General features: G+C 38.3%; 2 protein-coding genes across 3 annotated transcripts in view; both read right to left on the minus strand.

Moving 5' to 3' along the window:
- Window positions 1-19,583, minus strand: part of LOC112050853 (thioredoxin domain-containing protein 15) — a 140,393-nt gene that overhangs the window by 45,602 nt on the left and 75,208 nt on the right. The window lies entirely within an intron of this gene.
- Window positions 1-19,583, minus strand: part of LOC112050844 (NPC intracellular cholesterol transporter 1) — a 65,900-nt gene that overhangs the window by 20,695 nt on the left and 25,622 nt on the right. Inside the window, exons 3-7 of one of the 2 annotated variants that reach the window (XM_024089208.2) lie at window positions 8,828-9,047; window positions 7,293-7,372; window positions 5,756-5,962; window positions 4,626-4,818; window positions 2,291-2,368 (exon numbers count right to left, since the gene is read on the minus strand). In XM_024089208.2, the coding sequence (XP_023944976.2) occupies window positions 2,291-2,368; window positions 4,626-4,818; window positions 5,756-5,962; window positions 7,293-7,372; window positions 8,828-9,047 (778 nt within the window). The remainder of the gene's footprint in view (window positions 1-2,290; window positions 2,369-4,625; window positions 4,819-5,755; window positions 5,963-7,292; window positions 7,373-8,827; window positions 9,048-19,583) is intronic. The other variant, XM_052887491.1, reaches the window with a different exon arrangement.

The raw sequence follows: 19,583 nt of genomic DNA on the forward strand, positions 1-19,583 counted from the left end.
CCTCTCAGAATGAGAGGTATTAGGCCAACAGTCCACCGCGCTGGCCCAATGCGGATTGGCAGACTTCACACACGCAGATAATTAAGAAAATTATAAGGTATGCAAGTTTCTTCACGATGTTTTTCCTTCACCGTTTGAGACACTTGATATTTAATTTCTTAAAAGGCACATAACTGATAAGTTGGATGCCCCGGACCAGATTCGAACCTACACCCTCCAGAACCAAAGGCAGAGGTCATAGCCACTGGGGTATATAGCAGTACATAGGCAATAAAAAATACTAAGGTGTGCAAGGTCACTGTCCCATGGAGGTATAAAAGTCAGCAGTCATAAAATACGGACTTTAAGGAGTCTAAAAGTTATTGTAACACCACCAACTTTCCGCTGTCTCTGCACTGTTACAATATCTAGGACGAAATATAATATATTTTTAATGTGAAAAGTCAACCGACTTCAAAGACGTATTTCACTTATTTTGCTTATAACATAAAATTACTAAATACAAAATTAATGAAAAATTACATGGGACCAATCCTTCAAACAAAAAATATTTTTCAAAATTGGTTTATTAATGACTAAGTTAAGATGTCGAATTGAAAACCTTTTCTTTTTTTGAAGTCGGTTAAAAAACCCAATATTAAAGTAACAATTAAGTTACGACAATCGGAGACACACTTAGCAATATACTTATACAAAAGCTTAACGACATAAAGAGGACGTTGACAACATACGAGTAACTTTTCACTCCTAGTATAGTCGGAAGCAAACTATATGACGTTTCCGAACATCGTGCGTTAAGCTAAGATTTTAGGTGTTATTTTTTTTTATTCTTTACAAGTTAGCCCTTGACTACAGTCTCACCTGATTGTAAGTGATGATGCAAGCGGGCTAATTTGTTAGGGGAAGCATGAAAATCCACACACGTTTCGGTTTCTACACAATATCGTACCGGAACGCTAATCGCTTAGCGGTACGTCTTTGACCGAAGCCTCCCACCAGCCAGATATGGAGCAATAAAGAAAACCATCGGCCCAGTCGGGAATCGCACCCAGGAACTCCGTCTTGTAAATTACTTGGCAACAATCTTACCTAATGGTAAGTGATGATGCGCTTGGTATCTCTTTTTGTTTTTGTTTTTTATTTTTAAAAAATGTATACCATATCTTTTAAAAATTACCAATATTCCCGTTCCCCTTCAACTAGTCGGGAAAGACTGTGCTAGGAGTGGGTACGACAATAGACCAACGGGCGGGGATCGAACCACCCCCCCTCGGGGATGAGTTCGACCGCTCTTACCGTTGAGCTATTGAGATCTTACCACTACATTCAAAGCCAAAAATAATAGATTGACTAAACTACACTACCATTAACAAACATAAGTTACGTGCACAATCTACTACTACCATACAGTGTACAACACAAATTAACAATAAACATTATAGACACACACACACACTTACTATTTTGTGCCCCAAAGCGTGCATTAATTTAATTTCTTTTTATAATCTGTATTTAATTATTCTATACTATTTTAACTATATTAACTTCATTAGCTAATAAAGTAACATAATAAGTTCTTTTATACAGACATATTTAGACATGTTTTAACAAAAAAAATAATAATAATAAAGTAAGTTCAATAAATTTAAAATTAAAAAAAACGCTGATAATAATACATAATTGCTACACATTAGATAGACAAATTTAAAACTTCTTTATTTTTAGTAATAATATATAAGTATTATATAGGCCCGGTGAGGGAGTCGCGCTATTAGTCTCAGACCAATTATTATTATAGAAGGAGCAGTATCGCACCCAAATTCACGAACAAAATTGTCTGTCATTTTCTGAGGAAAACGAGCCTAATTGGTATATATCTCATACTAAACTTGAAGTTTTTGCTGAGCTCTTTAACCGACGAACACGATTACAACTATGAAACATCGATACGATCAAGACAGTATTTATAATCGCATTAGATCGTTGATCATATACTTTGTCAGAAAAGTAACGTCCAGCGAGGCGAGTCCTATACAATAATTGGTCTGAGCTTTTAGTAAAATGTTTTGCAAAATGGCGACCACCGCGACGTTAGTTCCATGTTTAGCCACCGGGCCCGAAAGTTCCGATATTATTTAAAGAACGACTTAAAGTTTGTGCAAACTATCTGTGCAAACTACAAGCGAGCTGTGACGGATGCCCCACATGCCATGCCCCATATGCCCCAGTTGCCCCAATAGCCTAAGTTGCTCCAAGAGCCCCAGTTGCCCCGCACACACTACATACGTACTGGATCGGTGGCTGTGCAGTGGACTTGTCTCCGGGCCGCCGCCGCCGCGCCGCAGCTCGGCCGCGCGCGCCCACCCATCTGTTCCCACACCCGACTGTTAGCGCCCGTGCCCGCCACGCCACAGGCAGACTTCGATATACTAATACTAATTGTTACTATTGTCAAAAAACAGATCGACATTAATTGTTTTTGAAGCCGGACTACGAAAAACTAAAAAGAAAACATTTTAGATTTATCTTTTTAAAAAGGAACATTAGTAATCTCTTTACTTTTGTTCGATATTAAATACTAAACTAAACTAAAAGTTTAAGAATGGATAAGACAATAATTTCGAGCCTAGGAATTCCCAGCCTTACGTTCTGGCCTTTAATTGTAAAATATTTTCGTTGCCGGTATTTTCGTTTATTCTTAGGATGCATTTTGAACCCAAGTTAAAAGAATTCTTGTATTTATCGTACATTGCAATAACTTAATATTTTTATCAATCTATCGATCTGTTTGTTAATCGCAAAAATGCGTAAAGTCTGCCTGTGGAGAATATATTGTCAGTTTTCCATGATAAATACTTAAATATATAGTAACAAATTATTTTGTGAGAAAACACACAGTAAAGGAAAAAAAGATAGACGGAATTGTTTTGTTTATAAAAGTGTAACACGTAGCCATTCAGATTTAGGTGTGATTATTTTGTCATTTTCCGCTTTTTGTCAGGTTTTTGCAGAAAACAGCAAAATGAATTTTCGTTTGTTGTACAGCATGAACATAATTATATTAACGCCTGATTCTATTCAGCATGTGATTGCAGCAATCATTCCTGTTCCTAGAATGATAAATAATAATATATGGCACAATCTCAAGCTTCGTGCTAATGAATTCACTTGTGTGCTAGTCATGCTTTTGTGTCGTGTTTGTGTGTAGTATAAATTAAATTTTGAAATCGAAATTTTCAAGTGGTTTTTATTGAATAATGGCACCATTTACAGTTATCTAGACTGTAAATTAAACAAACAGCTGACGTTTTTACATTATTGACAATTTTGTAGTGAAACTAAATTATAAAATTCCTTCAATGCAGACAAAGACCTGCTTTGTAGGAGCAAAGCTAGGAGTGGATACAACATTAATCCAAGAAGTATGCTTTTGAAATGTCCTTGAGCAATAAGGATGGGGCTTTTGAGATCTTAAGATTTTTAACAAAGTAGAAAACAGGTAAGTTCGAATAAACTGTACCCCTAACAAGTAAATTGTCCTTGTATATATTTAATTGAGTTTCCAATCTAGAGGTAACTTGTGTTAAAACAGAAGTACCAATTTGTACTGTCTATCTTTTTTCTTTAGTCTGTGTGAAAATATACTGTGGTCAAATCAAACAAACAAATTTCATAACAAGTTGACATTTTTTTAGATAATATATCCATTTAGTTATCACTAAAAATAATTACACAACGCCATTCTATACTAATAATTAAAAACCTTCACCCCAATTAAAATTATGCAGTATTTCAGTATATTAGTAAGGTTAATATTATGACCTTAAAACAGATTATATTTCTACAATAGTTCCACCCCCACAACACTATTTTCTATATATATGTATCTATTGACAATTTGATGAATCGATGATGATGCTTCTGTGATGTTAGTTATCACAGTTCTAGATGTAAAGAACTCAATGGGCCGGATAAATACATCACAATAATGTCGGCGTAGTAATAATACTTCGCCGAAGGAGAAAAAATGTTTTTCTATAGTTTCATTTTCTTTTCTTGCAGATCTGTGGACGCCATTCCATAACTTAGGTGGCTGGAAAGTGCGTCCACTGATCCGCATCGTACGGATCGCATCGAACGGATTTTACACATATTACAATTTTAAATGCGTTCGATGCGATGCGCCCGATACGTACGATGCGGATATGTGGGACGCCTACGTTTAAGACGTGCTTCTGGTGTATCTAAAACTTTTTTACAACAGTTTTATGCAATGCTCAGAGGGAATCAAGAAAGAACCAACTTCAGAGGTAGTAAGTTTTTTTTACTAATTTTGATCAAAAATATCGGAACAGCACCCACTGCTGTACTATTCAGGCGGCATTCATATAAATAAATAAAAAACAAGATTGATATCACTAAAATTTTGTTTTGATATTTTAGTATAGTTTCCCAAAACATTGGGAGACAGAATAAATTAATGTTTTTCTTTTATATTTTCTGTCATCATTGTCCTACAATGCCAAAAAAAATCCTGTGGACATTTTATAAAACTTTAATTCTTTTTTTTTTCACTTAACTCTCAACAGGGCCCTGACATTTATGACCTTGTGACCAGCACTCACCGATAACGTTCTCCTGCGCGTTGCAGCAGTAGACGCCGCTCAGGAACAGCGTGGTGAAGATGACGAAGACGATGGCCATGACCACCGCGTACCCGTCGGCGCCGTGGAAGCTGAAGGGGCGCGGCGGGGGCGGCGCGGGCGCGGGCGGGGGGCACGCGTCGTCGCAGTCCAGGCACGAGCAGCCTGGCTGGCCCTGGGAACACAGTTTTTGGAGTTGACTCCTTAAGAATGGATTTTTCATAAATAGCCCCCAGTATGAAAAAAATGGGCAGTAAACAGCGATACGTTTTTGTGCGCAACCTATTCTGCAAACCTTTAACCGTGCGCTGCCGCCAACATCACGCACATGCACCTTTCACTTTTCAGTCGTAGTATTGAGAAAAAAAACACTTAAAATATCAAAAAATCAAAATCAAAATTCATTTATTTCAAGTAGGCTCAATTTACAAGCACTTTTGACACATCAGTTGACTATTTGTAAAGATTCTACCACCGGTTCGGAAGGCAGGTTCTGCTGAGAAGATACCGGCAAGAAACTCAACAGTTGCTCTTTTGAAATGAAAAAGTCATACAGTATTATAATTTACAATTGATAACAATTACAATTTCTTATAGTTTTACTTCCTGTGTGAAGGTGGAAGCTGATCCAATGTCCTCCAAGCACCTTCATCCTTAAGGAACTCATCAATAGTGTAGTAACCTCGACTAAGTAAATGTTTTTTAACACATTGCTTAAAGTTGTGCATTGGCAGGTCCATCACAGTCTTGGGGATCTTGTTATAGAAGAGTACACCCAAACCTACAGATTTTTTAACTCTTTGGAGACGAGAAATATGAAATTTGAACTGAATAAGTCTACTCTCCAACACCATAATAATAGCTGACCAGACAGACTGTGTCCTGCTATAGACCACTTTCTATATAGCCGCAAAGTTATTCATAGACTATACTAATACAACAATTAATTAACAAACAACTGTCAATGTCAATACCACCTGTGACCGAGCAACTTGAAACATAAGTGCGTCTAACGTGGTTCAACAATGGCTTTTCCGATGCGTGATCACTAAATCTTCGCCAACGACCCTAATATCCGTTAGCTCTTTGAACCAATAAGTATAAGCGCTCACCGGTAGGCCGTCTTTGCAGGACCTGGTGGGCGGGTTGTTGGGCGTGAACCCGTCTGTCGGTTCGTCGCCGGAGATGTAGTTGATCTGGAAGGGCACGGGCGGCAGCTCCACGTCGCCCATGAAGTCGAACCAGCGCTGCGGCGTGCACGAGTACGATTGGCCGCACATCAGGTCCAGGGCTAGCTGGTTCGTCGACGGCATTTGGACCTGGGGATTTGTTACATTGTTATTTTAGTTATCCGTAATAATACTATAAATGCGAAAGTACGTCTGTCTATTCATCTGTTACATTTGCAGGTCTATACCTTTAAACCGCTTTGGATGAAATTTGGTATAGAGATAATTTGGACCTTGGATCAGAAAAATCCATAGATCCCGCGGAATTTACAAAAAACACACGAACGCAGTCGCGTGCCTCCGCTAGTATTGTGTAAGTATATTATCATCATCATTACTAGCCGATGGACACCCAATGTTTTACCAGGACCTCCAAACAGTGTAGCCGGAAATAGAGGAAGAGACCGTCTAGTTCCAGAATTTGAAAATTCTCCAGTAATTAAGCATCGTAAAAAGCATACCATACGATACGATACATTATGTAAGGCCGTATTTAAAGTCAAACTGCATCATTGGTCTCGTGGTTAACTAGAAATAAGTCCAAAATTTGAGTTATTTTCTTACGTGGAGAAATCCTCATGAAACTCGCCATGGGAATCATCAGGTTATGGGATGATCAGGATATGACCAAGGAGTTCAATACCCGCCCCGTTGGTCTACTGTCGTACCCACTCAGTCTTTCCCGACTAGTTGAAGGGGGAATGGGAATATTGGTCATATTATGGCTAATATTCTTTATATAAAAATCGCACGACTCTCCTGGAGACCGGACTATAGTAACGGTTCCGGGTACAACCTCAAACATACGCGTCCACATAAACAAGCCCATTAAACGTACAGTAACTCATTAAACCACATTAAGAATATAAATTTAGAAAACCCAAACAACAAAAAAATATTCTGTGTTTAACAGAAAAATCTAAATCTATGGGAAGTCAGCCGAATCGGTAAACCCACACAACTCGGAGAGCCGTCGGTCCTGCAACAAATCTCTTTCCGGTCAAATTGTTTTTTTTTTTTTTTTTTTTTTTTTTTATTCTTTACAAGTTAGCCCTTGACTACAATCTCACCTGATGGTAAGTGATGATGCAGTCTAAGATGGAAGCGGGCTAACTTGTTAGGAGGAGGATGAAAATCCACACCCCTTTCGGTTTCTACACGGCATCGTACCGGAACGCTAAATCGCTTGGCAGTACGTCTTTGCTGGTAGGGTGGTAACTAGCCACGGCCAAAGCCTCCCACCAGCCAGACCTGGACAAATTAAGAAAATCTCAATCTGCCTAGCCGGGGATCGAACCCAGGACCTCCGTCTTGTAAATCCACCGCGCATACCACTGCGCCACGGAGGCCGTCAATATAAGATTAATCAAGTCTTCCGGAATATAAGATTAAAATATTATAATAGTTTTGTAACACTTACACTTTTACAGGAATCGAATGTTGTGTTCATATACGTCGCGCCAAGATGATAGTCCACCTCTACAACCATTTTATGAGTAGCTGAAAACAGACAATTTATGTATAAATAACAATATAATAATAGATAGCCAGACAGATGCCCTGCCTGGCAAGGATCACTTTCTATATTACATTTCCTTTTCAAAAAAATAACAATCATGCATAACGCAACTGTTAAACGAAGGGTCCGCCACAAAGTCATATATTTAAATCGTTGATGCAGCATGAAATGGACCACCGATTGGTTATCAACCCATATTTAGCTCACGGCTGAGCTCGAGTCTCCTCTCAGAATAAAAGGAGTTAGGCCAATAGTCCACCACGCTGGCCCAATGCGGATTGGCAGACTTCACACACGCAGAGAATTACGAAAATTCTCTGGTGTGCAGGTTTCCTCACGATGTTTTCCTTCACCGTTTAAGACACGTGATATTTAATTTCTTAAAATGCACACAACTGAAAAGTTGGTGGTGCATGCCCCGGACCGGATTCGAACCCACACCCTCCGGAATCGGAGGCAGAGGTTATAACCACTAGGCTGTCACAATATCTTAGTCCGCCACAAAGTCATATATTTAAATCGTTGATGCAGTATGAAATGGACCACCGATTAGCTTGTCACTTTCACTACCCACATGTAACATCACAACACACTACCCTGGACTATCTGACAATTTGTCACATGACCTATTAGGCTTGCAAAAACGGCACGCGTCTTAGAATCGAATATCGAACGTCTCGTCTCGTTTCTTTACAGAGTCCATGCATAAGTTGTTCTCATTTCTAAGAGGGATGCGACGGATGTATAACATAGAGCGATACCCCATTACTACGTTGCTTTCTATTACGATGTCACAGCGTCGACGCAGCGTTGTTTTCTATATTTCTTAATTAACATGCAGATTTAATAACGCAGCGATTTTTAACAGAGCTTCGTTGCTACGACGGACAGTGTTTCACTTGTTTCGATCCATTGTTGAGATTGATTGGGTGTGCATGTGTAGTCCTCATGCATTGCGTCGTCGTGCGTCTTCGCAAAGCAGGTATATTGCAGCGGTATATTACAGTACAGTTGGCATACAATGCGCTGTTCCGATGCGGGAATACAACGCAGAACCCTAATCAAGTATCTCCTTTACACGTAAATAATCGAAAGTCTTTTTTTTTTAATTTCTTACAAGTTAGCCCTTGACCATCTTACCTGATGGTAAGTGATGATGCAGTCTAAGATGGAAGCGAGCTAACTTGTTAGTAGGAGGATGAAAATCCACACGGTTACTACACGGCACTACAATACACTGGCGGTACGTCTTTGCCGGTAGGGTGGTAACTAGCCACGGCCGAAGCCTCCCACCAGCCAGACCTGGACCAATTAAGAAAAACCTCAATCGGCCCAGCCGGGAATCGAACCCAGGAACTCCGTCTTGTAAATCCACCGCACATACCACTGCGCCACGGAGGCCGTCAAAAGAAATCGTCTTTTAAAGAAATACTAACAGTTGAACTGGGCAATCTTCTTGGGGCTTAAGAAGTCGCTCTGGTGGGGCGAGCAGGTCATGTCGCACAGGTGCTTGAGGAAGTTGTCCACGCAAGAGGGACATCGCGCCAGGAGCCCCAGAGCGGTGCCTATGCCGGCTTTGAAGTTCTTCAGCTGACCCTCGTCGCAACAGGAGAATCCGCCTGCCAGGATGTCGGGGCAGTATTCCTGAAGAATTTTCTGGAAAACAGAAACGATTATTGTTATTATTTGTTTGTACCATTAGCAATGCGTCAGACAATTGCGATTTGTTATGCATGGTAAGGTGGAAGGTCCAAGACCCACCAGTATATTTTTAGTAACCCATTGCAGTGTTATGGCATCCCATTAAAGGTGGGGAATTGGAACTTAGACCCAACACGCTGTTCGAATGTTTTAAGGTTAGAATGTTTAACGCTGTATTACCACAGTTACCGCCATCAGATGTTATGGACAAGTCCTTTCCGAAACAAGATAACATAAAGGTCATCTCAGCAACCTACTTAAATAAAAAAAAGTATGTATTGAATTTTCTTCACGTTCTCTCAAAAATATTTCGATTATAATAACAGTATATAGAAAACGCTAACACATATTTAAATGATACAATATAATTGTTTTGTTTACGCACAAAACAAACTATAATTTCGCTATTATATATTTTTTAGTATATATTTTTGGAATAAATGTATTTGAAACTAATTCTTATTTAAGTACAGGAAATGGTTATACTGAAGTATAACTCATTTATAGTCATTTATTTGTTCATTGTGTCATTTAGTTTTATCAGTTTGTCCGACAACATTACATTTTAACATTATCTGTTATTAAATAACAATTTTATTGCGAATTTTGTAAAACCTTGACCTTGCTGACATGCCTATTTGCAACAATGCAACTTAAGGTGGGTGCTGACCGGTGTTACGGCACACGATGTAATGTAACACGTTACAAACGAGCATTCGTTTAGGCAATACGAGGAATTTGAGAACCTTATTGGTTCACGTTGCAAAGTGGTGTAACGACTTGTCCCGACGCTTTTTACCAGACTTTAGCGAAGCTAAAAGGAAAGGTAACTATTTCCGGCGTGTATTTGCTGTAGGTTCCTTAATTTTGTAAAGACATGTATATTTGCAACAATACAATCTTTAGGTGGGTGCTAATCGATGTCACGGCCGGGACGAAATAATGTAACAAGTTGATTCAGATTTACACAGCGGCGTGAAATGTCACGGTGCTTTCTTTCGATTGTGTATTTATTGTTTCTCTTATATAGAGCAGCAGCAACGTCACTAGGGGTTCAGGCGAGCGCAGACGATTCGCCAAAATCGAGCCTGAGGTCTGAAATAATGGAAACGGGACATTTTTCTAATGGAGTCCCTACGAGAGTCGCACGTCACATTAGAAGGAAATTGGATCCGATAGGGCATGTGAGCTGAAAATGTTTCGCTGCGAATGTTACAATGTTCCCGTAACGCCGGTCAAACCCTACCTTTACATAAACGTAGATCGACATTAGGTACTCTCATACAATGTTGCATTGGTTGGATACAGCACATTGATAACAATGTTTAATTGTTTAATTTTATTGCGGGTGGCGTGATTGAGACGACCAATCCTAGACAATTGAGACGACCGCTGAATATCTTCAAACGTCAGAACCTTATCTTAAAAAGAGAAGTGTGAAGACAGAATGTTATATGAGAGTAACATTGAAAAATAACCTACATTTTAATAGACTAGTACTAATTAGTGCTAAGTAGGGAAAATATTGATTTTACCTAGTGTTTTTTCCTGGAAGGTCAACGAATTTACTTTTTTTTTTTTTAATAATAAAAACCGCGACTTTGAAAATTTGAAAACCGTGAAGACAAAATTATACTTAACATAATAAATTATTCTTTCCTCTCATATGAACATTTTATAATTATTGATCTGCATTTTTCCCAGCTTAGCAACGGCGGGTGTCTTAGTAACTATAGTAATTGATGTCAATAAGTCCACTTAACCGGAATTATTCGGAGCCAAGATACAGTCCAATGAGTGATGTTCCCCCCTTGAGCTTTTTGACCGGCCCGCATTACATTCGTTTGTTATTTAGATACTTGTGGCATGCATTTCGATCATAACATAATGTATAGGACCAGTAGACAAAAACAAGGTTTTTAACTAGGGTAGGCATTATACATAAAAAATATACATAACGAAAAATTGTTTCTGCGACATAGGTACACAGTGAGACTTGGGTAAGCAGTGTATTTTTGCACTTATGAAGAGCACGCTAACGACCGGCAACGATACTCAGGCAACACAAACACAAGCTACAGCGTCGTCGCCGGCGATGACGAGGTCCCCAATAACTGACATCATCCAGGCGTGAGTTTTTCTAAACTCACGACCTCAGGGCCGCAGATCCGAGTCTCAGAGGAGACTCCTTTAGAAAGATGTTCCGCCCAACTCTACTTCTGTTTTCGCGTCCCATCAGGCGATGCTTCTGCGTTCTCCTAAGCCCCCGGTGACGCCGCTGTAGTCCCAATAACTTACGACACTTACCCAATTAGAATAAAATGTGCACGCCACTGACTAGGTATAGTACTCGTATGTATAAAGATATAGATGCTCCGGGATTTTTCTATAAAAGTTTAGCTTTTGAAATACTGAGCTTAACTTTCTTATGCTAGCCACTCACTATCCAAATAGTGACCAACACACGATCAATTTGTCGGATGTTCTGCCGTTAGCGCTGCAGACACGTGGACTTATTGTATGGTGAGTGGCAAGCATAATAAATTTTCAGTTAATATATTCTCAGCCCGGACTTGGTGATGGTGTTAAATTTCCGTGTCTCAGAGAGCACGTTAGGCTTAACGTGACACCACTTGACCAGTGTCTATGGCTATAGACACTGGTCATTATCATTAACATCTGATAGTGGTCGTTAAGAATTTGACGATAAAGCCGGCCAGAGACGATCACGTATACAGTGCGCGTAGGGAAACAAACGTCGAATTATATCATCACCCCTGACCCCGCCAACTCAGAGCAGCATGGTGGGTCTAATCTCCATATCCCCTCTTCTCCAGTTTCTCCAGTGGCTCAGTTTTCGTGACGTCACTCACTGTGTTCCATGTAAACGCTCTTATCAGTCAAAAGGATACCGCTTTGGAGGTGACTGCATCAACATCGACGCAAACAACTAACGCGTATGGAAAATTAAACTTTAATTATAGCGCATTAAGGTTGGATTTACTCTGCGAAAATGTTGTTGGCAGTTAGCCCGCGCTTTGTGGGGAATTATGAACACATAGGAAGGAAAATCGACTGTACATATAATGAACTACGAGTAGGTAAGTACTCTACGTACCAGAAGCGAAGGATGATATTTTGTAATAGGTAACCCGACCATGTGTTTTTTATAGTGTTTTGGCTGGTGGGAGGCTTTGGCCGTGGCTAGTTACCACCCTACCGTCAAAGACGTACCACCAAGCGACTTAGCGAAACCGAAAGGGGTGTGGATTTTCATCCTCCTCCTAACAAGTTAGCCCACTTCCATCTTAGACTGCATCATCACTTACCATCAGGTGAGATTGTAGTCAAGGGCTAACTTGTAAAGAATAAAAAAAAAATGTTATTTATAAAGTTTTATTCTTCTATAATGGTATGTATATGTATAAGTAAATTGATTGAATATACAGTAACAATTTGTAGTTCGCAGATGTTTCAATAATTGGAAAAATTCATCCCTATGGGGTTAATTTTTTTTATGAAACTCTGTAATTTTTGAAGTTAGGTACTTATATACAAACCCATTATATATAATTGATGCATTGACAGCAACTGTTAAAATGTAATGGGAAATAAATAAAAATGTAATGAGACCTGATAGCCCAGTGGATGTGACCTCTGCCTTCGATTCGAATCCGGTCGGGGGCATGGACTTTTCAGTTAGCTGCATTTTAATAAATTAAATATCACGTGTCTCAAACGGTGAAGGAAAACCACCTGAAAATTTTCGTAATTCTCTACGTGTGTGAAGTCTGCCAATCCGCATTGGGCCAGCGTGGTGGGATTTGTAGAAAATCATTTTAACGCGAACGGAGTCGCGGCCGTCCGGTTAATCTATCTCAGTGGCGTGCACTTCATACATGCATTAAAGTACTGCATACCCTAAGAGTCGTCTTCTTAGTGTTTATTAAATGAAGATTTTTCCAGTTTGCTCAATTTTATTACTAGTGCATACTCAATTTTATTATTTGTGCACGCCACTGCACGTACTCATACTATCGTAACCAGTGTTATAGTAAAGTCAGTTAAAAGTTTTTTGAGGCGTGCGTTATAAGTCTAATGAGTGTTATGAGGCGTACTTTTTTATTTTCCTAATTTTCGACTTTGTAACAACCACTATCAGATGTTAATGACCGAGATCAACTGCTAATAGTACTTACCTAGTATGTACAAGGTTAACTGAGTATATAAACACCATGAACTTCACAACTTATTAGAGCATTTTGTGGTTGATATAATACCGCCATACTTATTTATGCTGTTACACAGCATTGCTGTGTTCCGGTCTAAAGGGTAAGGTGGCCATGTACATCAGCAGGCTAATTCATTATCTTTGACGTATACTAATTAACATATACGAAATTGAGATTCTATGTAACAAATGTCATCCGGTGCTTACTAGTGGATATCATCAGTAGACATTTTGTCAATTGGTTATGTTTATTAATAGGTTGATAATAAAGAGCAAAATAGAATATAGGCCAGCTGGCTGATCGCAGTCAACGACTAGGTAACTAAATAGGATAGAAGAAAAACAAATTGCGTGTCGGGCCACGCGCAGAGTAGGGTTCCGTAGATTAAGTTAGCACTTTAATCCCCTATTTAGTGCACTAAAATACCGATAACCATACCCCACACCATGGGATAGACGATGAAAAATTCATCCTCAATTTGCATGTAAGGAAGGAACCTAAAACATTCCATTTTATAGACGAAATTAATATACATACGCATACTAAATTATCTTTCCAGTTTTAACAAACTCTGAGTTATCTTTCTGACAACTTTGTCTTTTTAATTAACAACGGAATTAGTATGCAATTTTCGATTACCAACTAATTTTTTGAAGTTGGTCGACTATTCTCTCTTTAAATAGCGATTCCTAATTAGCCGTTATAGTTTTCCTTGTTCATATACTTAATTAATATCCTATTTTTCCTATTGACACTTGACTTTAACAAAAATTAGCTCTTAAACCCTTAATAATATTTTACAAACGGATCCCTAAATCGGAAAGTATTGGAAGAAGACTCCTTATTATCTTTAAAAGACCTATCCAACGATACCCTACACTATAAGATAAAAAAGTAACCCCTAAAAACATATTTTTCAAGATTTTATTTTACGACTTTGTTCACATTTTCAATGTACATATTCATGTCACTTTACAGCTTTCTAGTAGTAATAGTCTCTGCGCTAAACCGCGGACGGACGGACGGACGGACGGGTATTTGGGTATTATCTTGTTTAAATAGCGCTCGTTGTTGACCACAACTAACATTGAGTTGTGTATAAAAGAGATGGTCCATTTCAGGTTCACTCTTGTACACCGTATCATTAAAATTTAAAAATAGAAGGATTTTATTAAAATCTAAATAAGTGAATAAATCTAACTTAATAAAAAGAAATAAATAAAATTAAAACCCAAGTTTTCGAGATAAATCAAGATGGCGCCCATAAATCAATTATGACATGACAATTGACAGCAAACGTCAAATCGATTATTGCATTGAAAACGTCATCAATGCGCCATTATTACCCATACTAGTCTACTTGTACATACGTTTTCTGTGCTAGTGTTGCTTTTCTTGGGAGAGAATGAATATTATTTCGAAAGAATTAAATATAAGTAAGTAAATTCGTAGATTTGTATAACCAAAAGTAGTTTAAAAATATATTATTTTCTTTTATTTCCGCTAGGGTACAATGACTGATCCTGGGCTCCATACAATTTTGGACCATCTCCTTTCCTCTTTTGAGCGCCTTATTTCATGCGCTAGTAACACATCATTGCTCTGGCCTATTGAGGGTTTAGTGGTAAATATATTTAATTAATATCGAATAGCATGACGTCATATCATAGTAATTAGCAATAACTTAACACCAACCCGTAAAATACTACAGATCAGTAACATATTATGAGTAATGACATATTAAGGTCCAATGACTATGCCACAAATGTATGAGTCATACGAGATAAGCAATACAATGTTCACAAACATTATGAATAAGCTAAGCTGTACGCAAGTTCGGCCTACCACGAAGTTTTTTTTAAATACATTAACTTGAATTGGGTCTCGAACCCTGGACTTTCCATCCAGAGCGGTAGAAACTAATCGCTGAACTAATGGGGCAATTAAAATATAATACTGAAAAATATACATATTTAAAAAAAAGTATTGCTTTAAGATGAGCAGAGTGGTGCTCAATCAAATAGTTTAGGAGTTCCTATGGTCCTGCCGTCTCCATCATCAGACCAGCTCCATTGTACCATGTTATTGTTTGTCAGATGTATTTAATTATACCATTGTCCAATAAAACTTCATGAAATGATACTTAGCTACCAAAATTTGACTTACAAAGACTCGTAAAACAAATTAAATAAAAGAATGCAAAATCTCTGATTGCCTATCCCTTTGGCCTATATTTTGACGGCCTCCGACAAACCTCCTCCTGAAAAGTTAGCCCGCTTCTATCTTCGATTTCATCATCACTTACCATCAGGTGAGATTGTAATCAAGGGCTAACTAGTAAGGAATTGAAAAAAAATCCCGGTATGCGAACCTTGGACATAATTATGCACAACAATCTAACCACCGAAGAAACAAGGCAGGTCAACGAGCAATCTGTTAGAGCAGGGTTTCTCTAACTTTCGGCTCCCTTGTTAAAATTTCCAGGTGACAGCGAACCCCTTACTAACTAACGGGGATCCACCCCCCCCCCTTATTAAAAAATAAATAAGAAAATAAGCTAACAATAATCTTCTTTGTCTTTGTAATATTAAAGTAATGGATGCGCTTGTTCCTAGTCGCAAATGGATACAATGTTTGGAGTAATTTTGGATAATTTTAACCTTAATTCTGACTCGGTATCAGTTATCAAGCCACCATTACATCAATCTTGTCGCGAACCCCTTGCCGTCGAATGGCGAACCCCTAGCGGTTCACTTTGAGAACGGTAGCACTTTGAGAAACCCTGTGTTAGAGTGTAGTATGTAGTATCGATGTAGGCAACTCAAACACACCGTAATTATAGACAAACAATTTTCATAGCTAAGTTCCGAATGTTCGCGAGAGAAGGTCCCGTGTGACGTCACTATCGCATGCACATGCTAAATATAGCCTGACGGATGCATAGCCTCGCCGCTGACCCAGTTAGTGGCCCGCAAACCCGCCCTTGGGGGAATAAGGTACAACGCGTCATGAATAACAACGATCCAATTTAAAAATCCTCAAAGTACCTCGAAGGCCTCGACGTATGCTGATGTTTTTTTTTTATTTTAAACAAAAGTAATCCAAACTCCTTAACGAGTTAGTGGTGGTTCGATCCCCGCCCCGTTGGTCTATTGTCGTACCCACTCCTGTCGTCTTTCCCGACTAGTTCAAGAAGAATGGGAATATAAAAGATATGTTATTGATTTGTCAGATGCATTTAAATATACCCATGGACATTAAACTAAATCCTCAAAGTGCCTCTCGAAGGCTTCAACTTGATGATATATTTTTTTAAAACCTTCGCTAACGTACCAGTACGCAAAACAACCCATTACAGTGTCACAACAATCGGGTGAATGGTATAAGAACGCATGCAATACGCATTGCTTTTTATTTACCTCAGATCCATTGCGATTATTTCAATGAGCCCAAACACAAACACTGACTCGTTGGTCCAGTTGTTAGTCCTGTGGCATTGGATCACGAGATCTTTGGTTCAATCCTGGATCGTGCTATGAAATACACAGCTTTACTTTCTTCTAAGAAATTTTTAATTAAATTCTCAGCCCAGAGTGGAAACTTTGGTGGTGTTATAGGTTAAACAACATCACCCTGAACCTAACAAGTTAGTCCGCTTCCGTCTTAGACTGCATCATCACTTACCATCAAATGAGATTGTAGTCAATGGCGAACTTGTAAAAAATAAAAAAAAAAAAAAAAAAGGAAGTCACAAAATTATGGAGAAAGCTGTCGAGACTAAAAAACATTAAAACAATGTACACATGAGTAACAGAGAGCCTTGATGGCGTAGTAGGCCAAGGAATCGCGTGTTGGAATCGAAAATATTTGAAGTACGTACTTTATTTTATCGATGTGCATTCGTTTACGTGTTGCTATGGTATACTTCATGTAACTTCCTCTTTGGTTCAGAGGTTAACATGTTCAGCTTTGAATCATGAGGGGAGTGGTGTGCATAAGGCTGTTGATCAGGCCATGCACTAGTAAGACAATTTAACCAAATTGGGTAAATGTGCATTGGATAAGCAATTAAGCATTAACCAAACATTTTTAGGGTATGCATTGCTTTGATGCATGTATGCAGTGCAGTGGGTCAGGCAACGACTTCCAGATGGTCTACGTTTTATGGGCACTGCAGTGCTAGACCTGATTAGTTATAAAGGAGGAATTTGGAGCTAAGGGACTGAGACAAATCACCATAAAAACTGTTAGCAGTCCAAAGTAAGTCTTACTCTGTTAGTCTAAAGCTGGTGTTGATACACCCTCGTGCCTCGGAGAGCACGTAAAACGGTCCTGTTTTAGCTCTTTTTTTATTCTTTACAAGTTAGCCCTTGACTGCAATCTCATTTGATGGTAAGTGATAATGGAAGCGGGCTAACTTGTAAGGAATTGGATACAAATCTACACTCCTTTCGATTTCTACCCGACATCGTACTGGAACGCTAAATCGCTTGGCGGTACGTCTCTGCCGGTAGTGTGGTAAGCCACGGCCGAAGCCTCTCACCAGCCAAACAGGCTTTACAGTCGTGTTGCTGTGCAGTGTCATCAAACTATAACAATGAAGACATAAAGAGTGCAATTTATGCTCGTCTAACTAGGTAAAACATGTATAAACGGTCAATCTAATCACAAAACCTAGGTCTTAATGAATTGTAAACCTTTGAAACCTTAGCCCTAAATCAGCTAAATCCGGGTCAAAGTCAAGCCAGCACGTAATCACCCGGGTCGAATACTTGGTCTTGAAAAACTTTATCGCCAGGCTTATCTTGAAGTTCTAAAAGCTTTTGCTCTCTCTATTTAAATTTTATTATTGGTGGACTAGCTTTGTGAAAATCCCCCCCTCCCTATCTGTCGGCCCCGGATGGCATTGTCGTTTGGAATCGTCGGGTTTACCCACCCACTTTTTTTACTAACGCGAAAGTTTATTAAGGATGGATGAATGTTTGAGTTTGTTACTCTTTCAAGCAAAATTTACTAAATGGATTTGGATGAAATTTGGAATGGAGATAGATTATACCCTGGATTACACATAAGTTACTTTTATACCGGATTTATTGTATTGAATTTCGCGCGGGCGTTCTGTAGTATCTAATTAAATCAATTATCCACAGTTCATAATAAACACCCGCAAAATAACGTCTATTCAAAATGATATTTTTAATTCAACTATGATAATTATTACCTACTAGGGGAAGGAAATAATGACCTGTTGATAATGTTAATATCCATTAGTTTCGTTGGTACTATAGATCTAAAACGTTGGTTTTATATTTATTTTTGCCGTAATTATAAATTCGAACAAAAAAGCCTGACTTGATAAACCACTTATAAATATAATATGTTGATTAAACAATAAACTTTGTACTATTTCTTACTTACTTTACAATATATGAAATGAAATATTATTTTGCAAATTATATTGTAATATCAATGAAAAGAAATACTAAAACCACAAAGTTTTCAAAAAACTCTTTTCCAGTTAGTAAACCAATCATGACCTATGTTTATGTTTTAATGCTTTCAAACATTTAAGAACTTCAGTAGCATATTTCTTTGTACGGAACACCACTGCGCGAATCCGACTCGCACTTGCCAAGTTTTTCATTACAATTAAATGTCACCACAAAAACCCATCACGTGTATCTTGTATCGTAAAAGATAAATGAGTGTAAAATACTGATACTCGTACATTTTATCATTCGAAATCTTATCAAAACTCTTCCTCGTAGTCTTATAATAAAGTAAATGCATTCACCGAATTTTCTTCGAATTTCAAAAATCAAAAGTTCTAATTTACACGTCACGTGTGCCTATTGCTGTTTTCCGCATATGTTTAAGAGGACCTTCACCTATTTGTTTACTGGATGTTTTTTTTATTAAATTGCCAATATGCCAATGCCAAATCGATTGCAAATAGTTTGTATAAAAATCAGTCCAGAATTATGATTAATTAACAACTTGATTTTTTTTTTAATTTCACTTGTTCGGTTAACCGAAAAAGTATGAAGCCTTTAGAATATGCCGTTACGTTCGGTTGACTAATTTTTTCTCGTCACACAACTCTTTGGTAGGCAGGTACCTATAAACAGGTAAACCGATACTTGTGTTGTTGTTAATTAATTAAAGTTAAGTTAAAATATCATTACGAACACGGACATCATCATATCCTGGACTGAATTTCTAAGGCAGCGTGACTTACCTAAGTATTTAATTTGATATA

Source organism: Bicyclus anynana, chromosome 19, assembly GCF_947172395.1.
Source record: "Bicyclus anynana chromosome 19, ilBicAnyn1.1, whole genome shotgun sequence".
NCBI classification, from domain to species: Eukaryota; Metazoa; Arthropoda; class Insecta; order Lepidoptera; family Nymphalidae; genus Bicyclus; species Bicyclus anynana.